The sequence below is a fragment of the Physeter macrocephalus genome, chromosome 18 (genome assembly GCF_002837175.3).
Source record: "Physeter macrocephalus isolate SW-GA chromosome 18, ASM283717v5, whole genome shotgun sequence".
Lineage (NCBI taxonomy): Eukaryota > Metazoa > Chordata > Mammalia > Artiodactyla > Physeteridae > Physeter > Physeter macrocephalus.
Genome location: NC_041231.1, coordinates 64,515,339 through 64,531,648, shown reverse-complemented (window position 1 = coordinate 64,531,648; position 16,310 = coordinate 64,515,339). Strand labels below are relative to the sequence as shown.

Below are 16,310 nucleotides of genomic sequence, written 5' to 3'. Positions count from 1 at the left end.
AAGAAACAGAAGTCCCTGCCATCACAATTCACTGTCTGGATTGGATGTTATACAGCTGAGGAAGAGAATCCCAAACCACGTGATGAGTACATTCATTGCCCTAACACAGGGCAGCGAGTGTTGTGAAATGTGGATCATTTAGTATTAGAAGACAAAACACGTTCTTCAGCATTTATAGAAATCAGCTGATGCTGCAGCTGCTTGTTGAAAAGGTTCTCATGATCTGCTACTATTTAAGTTTCGAAAGTGATACTGTGCTTTTATTTCTTTAGAAACAAATTAAGTGCACCCGCTTGATTTGGGGATTATTCGTATTCAACAAATTACTCCTTAAAGCCACACATCAAAATATTATTATTCCTGTAATTTTACATGTGTTATGCTTCTCATTACTGTTCTGCTCATTTGTGTGCTGTATCGAATACCAGAGGCAGCTTTCAGATTAAAAGAAAAAAATTAATCTACATAGTAAATAGCCAGTAGACTTGGGCTCCTAAAAGTTGTCATGTCAGAGTATCATGCTGAGATTTTCGCAGCTATCCACAGCTTTATTTTTTGTTATTACCTTGTCATGTAGATCATCAAGTTTGAATTAATGTTTACCAGGAGTTCTTATTTCTGGAACTGCTTTTCTTTGTAAAACAGAAATGGAAAATGATAATTTCTAGTAAATGCTGAATTTATGACATGAGAAACTGAAAAAGATAGCTACTCAAGAAATTTTTTGTAGCAATATGGTAATTTAAGGCATTATTCATATATATATATTTAAAGGTCATATTTGTGTGTGCGTGTGTAAGAGAGGTGTTTCACGTGATAATCTACATCTACCTAGGTAACTATGCAGGCAAAATTGTAAGCAATGGGATTTTTTTTTCAGAAGTTCTAAATGTGGCATAGCATAGAAATAGTTAAAGGGGGAGAATCCCTTAATGTCATTAACTACTTTAGGAGCATAATTATACATATCTAATATTTCTATATAGTTGGTGATAGAGGCAGGTTGTAATGAATTGAGCACAGAAGTGAATTTGGGGACTTTGAGTTTATTTCTCTACTCTTTTGCTATGGTTTGGAGAAATAATCCATCTGTCACTCAGTTATTTTCCTACAAAGTGGTGATTATAGTACTCAGAAAGGTATCATAAATGTATTCAAAGTCAAGTGCTTGTGTAATTTACAAGTGGCTGTCTTTAACTTTCTAGTAATTACTTACAGGAAATATCAGGAAAAGGTAATTACTGGCATCATCACCACTAACAATAAATGTTTCTTCAGTGCCTATAATGCACTAGGCGTGAACAGGGAGCCTGAGACCCCAGAGGTCTTTGAGGAACAAGGACCACCCTCCGCACCTCCACTCTGCTGCTGCCATTCTTTTTCTAGCTCATGCCCAGAAGACAGATGGAAATGAAAAATTATAGTTTATCATCTGTTTGATAAGTATTAGATGGAACCATATGAAGTTGCCATTTACAAAGAACAAACATATGTAATGTCATAGCAGTTGCATTTGGTCCCACTTAGTATTTACAGGGCCTCTGGCATTTGCCAGGTGTTGTGGGAGCTGAAGGCATGGAAGTTAGCAAAGTGGACACCATTCCTGCCTTCATGGAGTTGACATTCTAACGGGTTCTCCAGCCAGACCTCTCTTTATCTAGGATATCTAACTGCCTTCACTACGCCTCCACTCGGATGCCAAATAGGTGAATAAACAGTACACCTAGATATTATGTGGTCTGCCCTGTAGATAGAAATCACAGCCAGAAGGATCATGGATCTGTGACCTAGCTCAAGATTCTCTCTCTCTCTCTCTCTTTCTCTGTTAAGATAATAGAGCCAGTAAATAAGACAGTAATTTCTATAGCACCAAATGGTGATTTTTATGTGTTGAATTTTGAAATGTACCCAGTCATGAGAATGGAGCCTGGTAGGCCGCTAAACACAACTGTGATGTGTTTGCTCTAATACATTGGGCCAGGCTATTCTGTGTCCTTCATCCACATGGTGAATGGCTGAGACGTGTTAGGATTCAGTGAACGTGCTCCAGATCGGGATCAACAGAGCTAGGTTGTGGTTTCAGGTTTGCTGTTGGGGAACTCAGATATCCATCAGGAAGTGCAATAAGTTAACTGTTCTTACATACTTCAGTGATGTGGTGAAAATAAATGAGATAATAATCACTGAGTGGTTTGAAAATTCACTCTTTAAAAGAGGTGAGAATTGCATATAAAATATGGATAATAGCCATTTTCATATTTAGAGTTTAATGTAATCTGTGTGCCTTCTGATTTTGTTTTTGTTTTTCTTGATTAAGCTACTACAGACTTCAAAATCTTGTTTTGAACAAAACCCAAAACACTTTGTGTTGAACTGTATCAAACTACCTGATTTTGTCTTTGCCCAGCTGTTCTGTGGACCGTGTCCATTGTAATATTCGTAGGTTCATTTTCAAATTAAATTCCTGCAAATGAATAGATGAGATTTGTTGGGCTGTTTAAAGCATCTTCTAACATTTAAAAATATGTGCTTTAAAATTTTTTAAATTGATGGAATTGGGGGAAAAAAATGCATCTTCCTGGTTTGTCTTGTTGTCCTTTCCTGTTGGCATGTCCCAGCAGGGCAAAATAAATTCAGTCTCTTAATGAGATGTCACATCAAAGTTAGAGGCAAACATGACCTGAAGCCATACAGCAGATTTACATAGTCTTGCCTTGACAGAGCTGTCTTCCTGCATTGCTGAGGACGCCATCCATCAGTAATTCAGTTTAGTTACATTTGGTTATGAGAAAGCAGCCACTTTGTTTTGAGACTTTAATTCTGATTCTTAACCATAATTCACAAGATGAAGTAACTTATCATTACTGTGGTGCCTGTAACATATCAATAAAAGGGGAAAGAGGGAAGTTTCTCCTCCATCGTGAATATTTTATTATTTCTCTGATACTTCCCTGGAGTTTGATATTCTTCTTCTTTGTATTAAATAATACTTTTATGGTTATATATGTAAATGGTATAATGTTGCCAGGGGGAAAAAAACCACTGAAATAAGTATGAAAATTCACTTGAGTTTTCCATGCTAGATACCTGTGAACTAGTTAAGAAAACACCTGTGCCTGTTAAAGTTGAACGACCCTTATAACCAACCACCCTTTGTTATACTTCATGTCGGGAGGCATAACGGTGTAATGTAGTTTGTGGAGTTCTGCAAGACTTGCTAGGTGTTACAGGAGATTAAAATGGCTTTACTTAAATAGACATTTGCCTTTTAGTATTATGGTAGAAAACCTTTTTTTTCTCCCTAATGCCACATATTTTAAGCAAATTGAAAATTAACACTAAATTCTAAAAATAGTTTCTGCTATTTTTAGCATTGTTGACCTTTAAAAATTTTAATCTAGTTTCAGAGGAGATGACCTGTGTTTCCTGGGTAAATAAGAGCATTTCCATGTGTTTATCATAACATGATGGAAAGTACATGGACACTGAGCAACTCACAAAGTGGCTTCAGTCCTGACACAACGTTTTACTGTGTGTGTTTGAACATTTCATTTAATAGTTCCAAATCTCAATTTTCCAGGCTGTAAAATAAAGATAATCACACTAATTTTGCAGAATTGTTAGGAGAATCAAATGAGATAGTCAATGTTATGCCTAGTCCATTGCCTGGTATATAAACTTTTTATTTTGAAAAAAAAAATTTAGATGTACAAACAAATTGCAAAAATGGTACCAAGAGTTCCATGTGCCACCCAGCTTCCCCTGGAAATAACATCTTACATAACTGTTATACAGTTCTCAAATCCAACAAGTTAACGTTGGTTAATTGGACATTAATCAGAGAGCTAATCTCCGTTAGCTGGAGATTTTGTTCACACGTCACCAGTTTTCTCACTAACGTCCATTTGCTCTTCGAGGTCCCACCCAGCATCGCACCTGGGACAGTTTCTGTCTTTCCTGGTCTTTCACGACCTTGATGTTTTTTGCAGGGAAGTGGGCAGTTTTTTGGTAAGGTTATCTCTCATTTTGGGTTTGTTTACTGTATCTCTCACTTTGGGTTTATTTATGTTTAGATTGAAATTATCCATTTTTGGCAAGAATCCCACAGGAGTGATGCTTCCTCCTGATTGCAACATATCAGGGACATGTGATATCAACATAATTTATTACTGGTGGTATTAACCTTGATCACTTGGGTCAGGTGCTATCTGCTGGGCTTCTCCACTGTAGAGTTACTATTTTCTCCTCAAAGTATCTTGGGGGAGATATTGTAGACCATGTAAATATCCTGTTTCCCCACTAATTTTAGCACCCCTTGGTGGATCTTGTCAGCAGCTATTATTAGTATGATGTTCTAAGTGTTATTTTCTTTTCCCCTGTCCTTCTACACTTAATCAGTTTGAATTCTTCTGTAACCGAAAAGCTGTCTCTTCTTCCCGTTTATTTATTTAGTCAGTTGTTTATATCAGTACATGTCCATTACTCTGTGAATTATACATTGCACTTTGCGGGCTGCAATTCATTACTATTGGTGTTCACTTTATTGCTCACATTGTTCCAGCTCTGGCCATCGGGCGCTCTCCCAGGTTGGTCCTGGTGTCCCTCCGCAGGCCCCGTGCTCTCTGAGCACATCCTCTCTGGCACCACAAGATGCTTTGGGCTCCTGTTGTGTTTTCCCTGCCGTGGTCCTAGAATCAACCAGTTCTCCAAAATGCCTTGTTAATTCCCTAGAAAAATAAAGTAGCCATCTGTCCCTCAAAATACCTTTTAATAACTCTTCATAGAATATTTCGTGTATTTCTCTTTTGATCTCCAGATGCAGCCTTAGGGGATTCAGTCTTGCCAAGTGGGAATTACTGGTTCCTAACCTTTAGAAAAGAAAGAAAACACTTGCCTACAACAGGAGGCAACAGATCCATATTCATCTTCTTTTTGTCCCTGAAATTGTAGAGGAAAAATCTGGCTTCCCACTGTAAATTAAAACTTTATCTCATGCCCTTTGTCATTTCAGGGAATGATATATTCTATAATTTATTTCCTTTAAAAATCCAATGTAATTTTTCTTTTGGTTGTCTGTTATGTAGCCAAACTTAGATGATTAGAAGATGACATAGAATCGAATAAGTGAAATATTAACTGTATTATTGTGACTCTGGGAAAATCATTTAATCCTCAGTTATGCTGGAGCTAATTTTATAATTATGATGCAAGTAAGAGTGTGCTAAAGATCTTGTCTTTTTTGTAGAGAGTCTGATTCATTTTTGACACTGATAGAAAAGTGTTTTCATATGCTCTGAGTAACCACTAGAGGGTGGTCACGAGTAGCCAATTACCCATTTGCTATTTATACAAGACTTTCTGATGCAGAAGGATTGACAATAAAGGTGGAGAGGGGAGTACTAGCAAGTGGAATCAAAAAGAAAACTGGAGTGAAAATATTAATATTGTACAAAATGCAGTTCAAGAAAAAACTATTAAACAGGAAAACAGTTATATTTCTATATGTTGATAAAAGGTGTACTCCACCAGGAATATATGACAATTCTGAACCTTTATGCACCCAGAAAGATATCATTGAAATATATCTATATATGTAAATATTTAAGTGTTTATTATAAAAATATTTAGATATTTCTTAACATCTGTAAGATGTTAAGATGTAAGAGTTATATTTTTGCAGTCATCCTGGCAGCTCTTCAGAACCTTAGATTTATTGCACATAATATGCACAGTAGGTTATAAACAGTATCTTGAGACATCTTTTTAATGATAAAGCTAGATCTTTAAAATTCTGTCATAATAGAAATTCAGTTCTAGAAAATACTAACACTGTGGATTAAGTACCCAGATAACATAATGTAGAAAAGCAAAGTATGAAGAAATTTTTGACAAAAACTAAATATGGGAAAACGAGTAAATAGGATAAAACTGATCTAGCAGAAGTTAAATAAATGTACATTTATTTTGACTTCAAAATGTTTGTAAAAAATCAGTACTATGTCTATGAAGAGGGAGCCTTTCCTTGAGCAATGAGAAGCTCTTATCAGCTCACTTCTTTGTGGTCGCTGATTGCAGGCTTCGACAATGTTTTCAGTTTGCTTCTCTCGTTTCCAGTGAGTGAAAAGACCAGTTTATGTGGGCTGAGCCAGCTCGTCTTGGACCATAGCATCAGGCACCCTGCTCCTTTGCTTTTCTGTTGGGGTTTGTTTGATGTTGGCTCTTTAGCTACCAGTGAGATAGAGACTAAGTTGGCCACCTTTTAAGGGCTACTAAATTTAGTCTTTTAGGCTATAAGTATGTGATTCAGTAAATGCTTTTAGTGAATGAAGGTTTGTCTGTGGTTTCTGTCTTCAAATGTTGGGAAATTATATTTGGAATTTTAATAAATTTTCATTCACTGTTATGTTGGTGGCATCCATACCAGTGAATAAAGCAGATTTTCTAAAACAAGCGTTCCAGGTGGGATGCTGAAAATTCTATCACTAATCTGTTCTTTCCTAGTATCGGGCAAACTGTCTGAACAGTTGGAAATCTTTTTTTCCTTTTTTTTTTTTTTAAATTGAAGTATGGTTGATTTACAATGTTGTATTCGTTTCAGGTATACAGCAAAGTGATTCGGTTCTTTATATATATATATATATATATATATATATATATATATATATATGTATACACACACACATTCTTTTTCATATTCTTCTCCATTATGGTTTATTACAAGATACTGAATATATAGTTCCCTGTGCTGTGCAGTAGGGCCTTGTTGTTTAAGGTGATAAAAGGCTGATTAGTGGCCCACCTCACGATTCTCCCAGCCCATCTCCTCTCAGTTGAATTGTCAAGGCCTCTATTTAAATAATGTTAAGATATGGTATTTAGCAATGGGAATTTGCCAACTCTCCTTTGTCACTGAAAACTAACAGAATGATCAGTATAAGATTTGCTTTTGGTCCTCTGGTGGGGCGATCTGATGAGCATATGTACAAGGAAGATGCTCAGTGGTTCAGCCTCGTGAACAGCTGCAGTTTGCTAGGCTTCACGCTGGCCTTGGTTACAGCCTAGACCGAGAAGTACGCAAAGTAGGCAGTGCGGAGACAAGGGTTCTTTCCCTCACTCGCCCTGTGGTTGAGGACTAAACCCCCTGCTCCTTGCTTTCCTACACCCTCAGGGCTGCATTAGATGTTGGTTGACGCCTGCTCCAGCTCTTAAATTCCGACTGATGAGGAAACTACATTTGCTGAAACTCCAGGTCCAGGTGCCAGGGAGATGAGCGATGCTGTGTACTGCATCCTTCCTCTCTGCTTTCATACCCCCTTTTCCCTGATTTTGTACCACAGTTCCTTGTCATGTGCCACCTAGAATGGTAGAGGGGACAAATATCAAGAGTGCCTAGGGCTTCCCTGGTAGCTCAGTGGTTAAGAATCCACCCGCCAATGCAGGGGACATGGGTTCGAAACCTGGTCCAGGGACATCCCACGTGCTGCAGAGCAACTAATAAGCCTGTGCGCCACAGTTACTGAGCCTGCACTCTAGATCCCACAAGTCACAACCTGAGCCCACATGCCCCAACTACTGAAGCCTGCGTGGCTAGAGCCCATCTGTGCTCTGCAACAAGAGAAGCCACTGCAGGGAGCACCCCGCGCGCACCGCAAGGGAGAGTAGCCCTCGCTCACTGCAATTAGAGAAAGCCCGCATGCAGCAATGAAGACCCAACCCAGCCAAAAATAAATAGATATATTAAAAAAAAAAAAAAGAGTGCCTGGTAATTTGGAAGCATGATGAAATACTTTTTAGTGTTTCTTTATTTCAGATGGTTAACTTCAAATTTACCATTTTTAATGATTCTAAAATCATAGTAAATTAGGAACTAAATAAATGCTATGTGAGTGGCTTGTTAGAGTTAACATTTCTTTGAGAGTAGACTCTTTTCCCTGGTATACAGTAGAATCAGAAACATTTTGTTTAACTGTGGTTCAGTGTGACTTTCAGATGTCCCTGAAGCCACTGAGTGACAGCAGGGAAGCAGGCTACAGATGCATGTTTGCCATGGATAACTGACAGTTGCCTGTATTTATTTATTAATTTTCTCCATTTATAATTTTGTAGTTTCTAGAAAGTAAAAGACTAAGATTTTAAATTCCGTCTCTTTTCTACTAAGTAATTGAAATAACTAATCATTTGACCTCTTGAAATCTTGGTTTGCATATTTATAAAATAGGGATACCTAACTTCCATACCGTACAAGTAGTAAAGGGTCTAAGAAGAATCATTTCATCACCACTAAAGATCTGTGGAAATGTAAGCTATTATTATTGAAACATCACTAAGCATAACTTTGGTTTTATTGCTAAAAACAGTAGTAAAATTGTACTAAATTCTCCATTAGGAATTTAGAAATGATGTTCTTTATTTAATATCTGAATGAATAGATACAGTTAGAATGATGGAGATCACAGAACCCCAGGTCACAGAAGACCCTCAAGTCTTGTTTTCTGAGTCCGTTTGGGTATAGTCCTTATAGCAGAATATGAAAGACAAACCAACCCACTAAGCCCACACCACCTGCGTTCATGGACACAAAGCTCTCCACTTCCCTCTGAGGATTATGGCAGGTTTTTGATACACAGCTGATCTTTCTTTTGATCTATTGGCTCCACTGAAAGTGATCTGCTTAATCAACCACCTTATAAAATTACATAGGATCATTTTATTCAATAATTTTTCTGTGGATTTTTAGCATTTCACTATTTTTTATTTTCTTACAAATGGGAAATCAAAATTTTAAAATTTTAGTGTGATGCTGCCTCAGAGGAAATTTGAAGGAAAGAAAAATATGCATGTTCTCGAGTCTAGAACTGAAAATGTTCTCCATGGAAAGGGATTAGGATGTGAACATTTTAAATTTTTTTAAGGAACCTCCATACTGTTCTCCATAGTGGCTGCACCAGTTTACATTCCCACCAACGGTGTAGGAATGTTCCCTTTTCTCTACACCCTCTCCAGCATTTGTTGTTTTCACACTTTTTGCTGATGGCCATTCTAACCAGCGTGAGGTGATACCTCACTGTAGTTTTGATTTGCATTTCTCTGATGATTAGCGACATTGAGCATCTTTTCATGTGCTTGTTGGCCATCTGTATGTCTTCTTTGGTGAAATGTCTGTTTAGGTCTTCTGCCCATTTTTTGATTGGGTTGTTTTTTTGATATTGATAACTTAAAAATATATTCAATTCAAAGCTTATTCTGTGCTAGAAGCTATGCCACGTGCTTTATGAAGATGAGCTATTAGCTCATCTTCACACCAACCCTGCATGTGAAGTATTGCTCCTTTATTTTTATTTATTTATTTTTTGTGGTACGTGGGCCTCTCACTGTTGTGGCCTCTCCCGTTGTGGAGCACAGGCTCCGGACGCGCAGGCTCAGCGGCCATGGCTCACGGGCCCAGCTGCTCCGCGGCATGTGGGATCCTCCCGGACCGGGGCACGAACCCGCGTCCCCTGCATCGGCAGGCAGACCCTCAACCACTGCGCCACCAGGGAAGCCCCTACTCCTTTATTTTTATATACTGTGTAAGGGAATTGTTATAAAGACGATGAGTCACCTGCCCAAGGTCACACAGCTAACATGTGGTAGAGACAAGATTTAAACTCAGGTATTAGACTTAAAGCACTTGTCTTAACTATCAGCCTTTGGTCTCTAAGTCTCCTTCAGTGTGTTGTTTGGTTAGAATGTATATGATGTTTCAGTGACCTCAAAGAGTTAAACTGTGGTTAAAGTTAAGAGTTAAAGAGAAGTATTTGCAATCTGTAGGTGACTGATTACAAAATTAGTTTTACAAATAATTGAGTAATTTTTTAAGTAAGCATTTAAAAGGTGGGCATTATGTATTAAATGCCTATGGCATGCATTCTGCTTATTAACATTGTAAGTAAAGCTTTAGGGAAGTGACAAGAGAAGAGATAATCAACGATCACAAGCTGTAGGAGAGTCAGCAAGAATGTGTGTCAAGGAGAGACCATGGGTGGTTTCACGCCCTTCCTCAAGTGCAGGTCTGTTTACACGTGTGGTCCTGCTGCTGAGCTGTGCCTTCCTGTTGGCACTTGTGGCAGCTAAACTTCCTGGGGCCCCTCGTGATGATGTGTGGGATGCTGGATCTGGGCATTGAAGGAGGGCCCTTTGTAGTTGGCAGACCTGCCCTCTGTGTGTTTTTAAATATGTAAATTAGAATTCCAAATTCTTGTGAGTAGGAAACAACTCGCCAAAAAGGGATTGAAATTGTCTTTGTTAAAAATTACCATATCCTTACCCTGTTCTCTGCCCACATATATATGGTTGTTTTGCCTCACTTCGGTCAAGAAGATTTTCCTTTTTGAATATAAATCTCTCTCTGAAGGGTACTTGGTTTGCAACCATTCTCACTTTACTGTGCAAGCTAAGCTTGACTTATGAAAGGCAGGTTTTGATGTTCTGACAGTGGGAGTAATACTTGGTCTGCGGGCTTTTCTTGGTAGGAAGGACTTTATTCTAAGGAAGACCATGCACTGCTCATGGCAGTTAGAGGTTTACTCATGACCTCTGAGAGGATTTGGGTGTGAATACTGTTAAAAATGTAATACGATGCAGTCGCTGGGCCCCAGGTGGAGCTGGGGTGGGAGGGAGACTTGTGAGGGAGACTCTGAAAGAGACGGGTAGGAGCAGGATGAGGATGCGCCTGCTTTATCGTGTTTCTTGAGTTCCACTGGTAACACAGTGGCCCTGAAAATCATTTGCTGCTGACTTGAGCAGAAATGCAGATTGCAGTGCCACAGGACTAATTTGGAAGGTTGCCAACTTCCACTCAACCACCTTCAGGCCTGGTGTTGATTTTCTGGCATTTCCCGTTGCTGGCTGGAGTGGAATGGAGGAGCCAAGGCGGAAAAGAGTGTTTCCACCTGGTTCTCACCCCCTCTTCTCATGTGAGCCTTACAGTTGTTCCTTTGAGTTGTGAAGGTGGACACCTGGAAAGTAAGTTTTCCCTAAAAAACATTACCCAATAAATGTACCTTCTACACAATATTTCAAGAGTCTGCCAGCCTGAAAACTAGAGAAGACAGTTTGTATGATAAATACGTGAATAGCCCGAAAGCTTCGTAAGCTCCAAATTTTAGACATATGTACACGTAAGCGGGAAGTAAATTGGAAAGGAAAGGGAGGGGAAAGTTAATAATTATAGCTTTTCTTCCTTTAGAGAGAGTAGCTTTTCATTACTTTAACATAATGACTGACCGAAAAGTTCTTTCAGTGTTTTCTGATGAATGTACAGAAATCTTATGTCTAATTAAATTCAATTCATACCTAAAAGTTTGCACAAGGAGATTGATTATAGTTAACGCTTATGACTAAACAAATAGAAGTTGTCCATAAAATATGTTTGCCGGAACTTTTAACATTCTTGTTTTCACCAGTGAAATTTAATGATAATTTGAAAATTTTCTTTCTTGAAAGTCTTCTGTTAGTTGAAATGCCATTTGTTTTCCTGGTTGTAGATTGCTTGTGGGCAGATAGGTAGTTATGAAACTGTAAGCTACTGACTGCTAAAAATTCCAGCAATCTTTTTTTTTTTTTAAGTAGAAATTGATAAACTGATTCTAAAATTTATACGGAAATGCAAGGACATAAAATAGCCAAGATAATGTTGAAAAAAACCAAAGCAGGAGGACTTACATTGTCTGAATTTGAGACTTTAAAGATTTTGTAAAGAGGACAGTGTGGCATCCGCAAAAGTATGGAACTATAGAGCGATGGAATAAAATATCTTCAATAAATGGTGTTAGAAAAAGTGTTATCCAATTCACATGGGGGGTGAAGGATACCGGATATGCCATCCAAAATACGCTATTTTGGCATGTTGACTGAAAAAAATGCTCAATGTGAGAGTTGTGAGTTAGTTTTATTTGGGGCAAAATGAGAACTATAGCCTGGGAGACAGCCTCTCAGATAGCTCTGAGGAACTGCTCCAAAGAGATAGGGGGGAAGGTCAGTATGTATGTGATTTTAGTGACGGGGGTACATGCAATCAAGCACACATTTCAGCAGAAGGTTGCTGCTCATCACGAGGAAGATGCAAGAAATTAGGCTCATAAAATTAGGCTCATAAAATCTTTACCTGAAAGTATCTAACTATCTGAAGGCTTGTTCACAGTTATACCAGAGCACAGAGTGCCTCCTTCCTGATCTCAGCCCTGAACTCCTTTCAAGGGGTGTTGAAGGTCAGCAACTGCAGTGGCCAGTGACCTCATCCTTGTAGAGGCACATGGCAAGTGACAATTTCCAATTGGCAGGCATAAGGATTATTTTGAGCTAAAGGACAAGCAGATGCAGGAAAAGCTCTCTCCCTCCCCTAACTGCCTAAGGATACAGTATAAATTTCCCCTCTTATAAAGGAAATTTACATTTGTAATGATATCTCTGTACCAGGAAGAAAGCTACCCAAGTCTTATCTGCAGAACAAGCCAACCCTTATTCACCCTGTATTTCCTCCCCTCCCCTTCTCAGAACTTGCTTCCCCAACCCAGAATCTCTAAACCCCTTTTCCTTGATTTAGCCTAAGATGATGTTTAATCTTCAGTCATCAGCCTACCTCCTTGAGTCGTATCTCTTTGTACCTGTACTTATGTACAAATGTAATTAAGTGGGGATTTTTTTCCTTGTTAATCTGTCTTTTATCAGTTTGATTCATGGGCCCCAGCCATTTAGCCTAGGAGGGTAGAGGGAAAAATATTTTTCTTTCCCTACAGGGGATAAAAAGAGAACATACAAAAATTAACTCGAGATGAAAAGCTAAAACATTATGGCTTCTAAAGGACAATACAGAGTATCTCTGCAACCTATCTTAGAGAGGGCACAGAGAGCACTGTCATAAAAATGTGATTTAATTAGCGTTCATCAAAAATGAAAACATCTGCTCATCTTGTCAAAAAGTAACATCAAGAAAATAGACAAGCCACAGACTGAGAAAATATTTGTAACACCTATATCTGATAACAGGTTTGTATCCAGAATATATGAAGAATTCTTTCAATGGAATCATTGTCAACCCAGTTTCTAAAAAGACTTGAACAGGCACTTTGCAAAATAAGGCATATCACAGCCAAGAAAGCACGTGAAAAAGTACTCAACAGTGTTTGTCATCAGGGAAATGCAGGATGAGATGCCACTACCCATCTATTAGAATGGCTAAAATGAATGAAATTGACACGACCAAACTTTTGGGAGAATGTGGAACTCTCATGCATTGCTGATGGGGTATAAAGTAGTGCAGCCATTCTGGAAAATTGTTAGCAGCAATTCTACTCCTGCATATTTATCTGAGAGAAATGAAAATAATGTCCACAAAAGTCATCTGCAAGAATGTGCATGGCAGCTTTATTGATAACAGCCCCAAATTGGAAAAGCCCAGGTGTCCATCTGCAGGAGACTAGATAAACTACCTGGTATATTCATACAGTGGAACAATCTGCTGATACATGTGACGATACATGTGATGCATGGATCAATCTCAAAAACATGAAAAGACATGAAAAAGTCAGACAAAATACTTAAGACTGTACAATTCCATTTATGTGAAGTTATAGAATAGCTAAAGCCACGGTGACAAAAGTCAGACCAATAGTTGCTTCTGGGTGTGGAGGGTGGGGAAGAATGCTGAGAAAGGGCTCAGGGGGGCTCTTGGATGGTGGAAACGTGCTGTCTCTTGATGCGGGTATGTGTTACATCAAACTGTAGACCTGAGATCTGTGCATTTCACTAAATGTAAATTATAGCCTCAAATTTAAAAATCTCACCCCTAAACAACTAGGACCTACTATATAGTACAGGGAACAACTATATTTGATATCTTGTAATAACCTATAGTGGAAAAGAATCTGAAAAGGAATATAATATATATATGTATAATTGAATCACTTTGCTGTATACCAAAAACTAACACAACATTGTAAATCAACTATACTTAAATGAAAAAAAAAATCTCACCCATAAAAACCCACAGTATTTTCCCATCTCTTATTCTGATTCTCTGTCCTGCTTTCCTGAAAGTATTAGACAGCTTAGACCCACTATACTGAGCCTTTCAATAAATATGAGTTCCTTTTTTCTTCTTATCCCACCCATTTCAAAGTCCTTCCTATGCCATTACCTTGCATTTTGAACATGAGTCAGGAATTCCAGGCAGGAGGCAATCACAGTAGTTCCTTCATCAAGGATTTGCTGACTGCTTGTTTTGTATAGTGAAAATCCAGAGGAAGGCATTAATTAGTTAGGAGACACTTCAAAAGTAGAATAAGCAGGATGTGGGAATTCAGGGAAGACTACGATAAAGGGAGTAGAGAAGATGATTTACATCTAGCATGATCTTTGGAATCAAACCAAGAAATGAGCAAATCGATTATTCTTCTCAGGAAAGGATTATCCTCATCTTTAAACATATAAACATAAGGTGTCTCTAACCTGAGAAATGTGTTTCCTTTAAGTTTTGCACCTTTAAAAACCTGTAAAGGACCCAAATGTTGTATTGGTGTAAATGTACATCAGCCTGTGAATGCTGAATTTGTTTTAGAAAAATCACTTTGTACTCTTCCGTTCCAGCGGGCACTGTTGACACCCACCAGTACAATGCTGGCTTACTTTGTCTCTTCTTTCTTTTTCCTCTAATCAGTTTGATAAAGGCTACTCTTACAATATCCGTCATAGCTTTGGAAAGGAAGGCAAGAGGACAGACTATACGCCTTACAGTTGCCTGAAGATTATCCTAACCAATCCACCAAGCCAAGGGGATTATCATGGTAAGTGCTTCCTCTGGATGTGTCTGTGATGTACAGAAACCCAGGAGCTCTGTAGGAAACACTGAAACAGTGGAATGGTTTTTGCATTACTAAGGGGAACGGGTTTGTAGCTTGTGTCAGTCATCAGGTCAAGCCAGAGCTCCACTAGCTTCTAGTGGTATGTCTTATTATTGAGCTGGGTCGACACAAGAAAGTGGTTCTGCTGTGCTCTACTTTGTGCTGGACTGGGCTCTTTAGTCCTCTGTCCCCTTCACCTGCTATTCTCTTTCTCCTGTTCTGCATGTGTCTTAGAAGGCTGATGTGAGTTCTTCAAAGCTTTTTAAAATTGAGTGCCTCGAATTTTGGAACAGTAGATTGATTAATTTTCAAAGACTACTGAGGAAGAGTGTGTTTTATTCTCATTACTATCATCTGATTAACAACAAAGATTGAGGGATTTAACAAGTCACGGTTTCAAACATCTATCAATTTGCCTAAGTTGTAGGTTAAAAAGAAAGTTAATCTGTTTTCTGTAGATTTCTGAGTTTAACAACTTTTTCCTAAAATAGTTCTCTGAGCATACCTTGAAAAGCTCCTCACTTGCCTGGTATGTGAGAGGATGATTTAATAGTCCATATTAGTTAAATTTTCTAGATTACCAAAGTTGACTGCAGTATGTGTCAAAACTTTTTCTTGTTTTAGCATCTTAAATGAAATTCTTTTTTAGAAGATCACACACTTGCAGGCTGTTAAAGATCAAAAAAATCTCAAATGGAATTTTAAGAAAGATGCTTCATGTGTCCAGAGCATTCATATTTAGTAGCTGCAAAGGTGGTCAGTCCTGAAACACACAGTGAGCGGTTTTCACCGCTCGTGTCAGTCACTTACGGAACTTTTAGAAATACAGGCTCAGGCTCCACCCTCAGACGCATAAACTCAGATTTATTTGCTCTGGGTGATTTTGATGTCTTCTAAACTTTGAAAACAACTGACCAGATACTTGTGAGAAAGTCTGTAGCTTTTCCCAGTGGCCACACCAGGGAGTAACTTACACTGAGCTTGGCCAAGTGAAACTCCCAGTGGTTCTTCTGTCGGTTTCCAGGTCCTCACACTCAGCATTTACTTAGTTGATTTTTATTCGCTTAAAGACAGGATTTTATATTTCTTCTGGTCCATTCTGTTTGTTTTACTTTGTTTTTAATTTAAACTCTATCAGCTAGAAAATAATACACAGCTAACTCTTGAACAGCAGGGGTTTGAACTGCATGGGCCCATCTTACACGCAGATTTTTTCCAACAAATATATACAGTACTACATGATCCGAGGTTGGCTGAATCTGAGGATGTGGAACCTTGGATACGGAGGGCCAACTGTGGGACTTGGGTACCTGCAGACTTTGGTATCCTAGGCAGGTCCCAGAACCAGTCCTCTGTGGATGCTGAGGGACCACTGTACTTAGCAAACGCTCAACGAGCTTGTATTGTTTTTTAGATACATTGATCTACCCT

At 38.5% G+C, this 16,310-nt stretch overlaps 1 protein-coding gene across 4 annotated transcripts in view; it reads left to right on the top strand.

The window, feature by feature from the left end:
* PRIM2 (DNA primase subunit 2) overlaps positions 1-16,310 on the top strand; it is a 295,574-nt gene that overhangs the window by 237,423 nt on the left and 41,841 nt on the right. For 3 of the 4 annotated variants that reach the window (XM_024121882.2, XM_024121883.3, XM_055079436.1), the window contains exon 11: positions 14,696-14,822. The exons of the other annotated variant lie outside the window; for it this stretch is intronic. In XM_024121882.2, the coding sequence (XP_023977650.1) occupies positions 14,696-14,822 (127 nt within the window). The remainder of the gene's footprint in view (positions 1-14,695; positions 14,823-16,310) is intronic. 4 annotated transcript variants of the gene reach the window in all.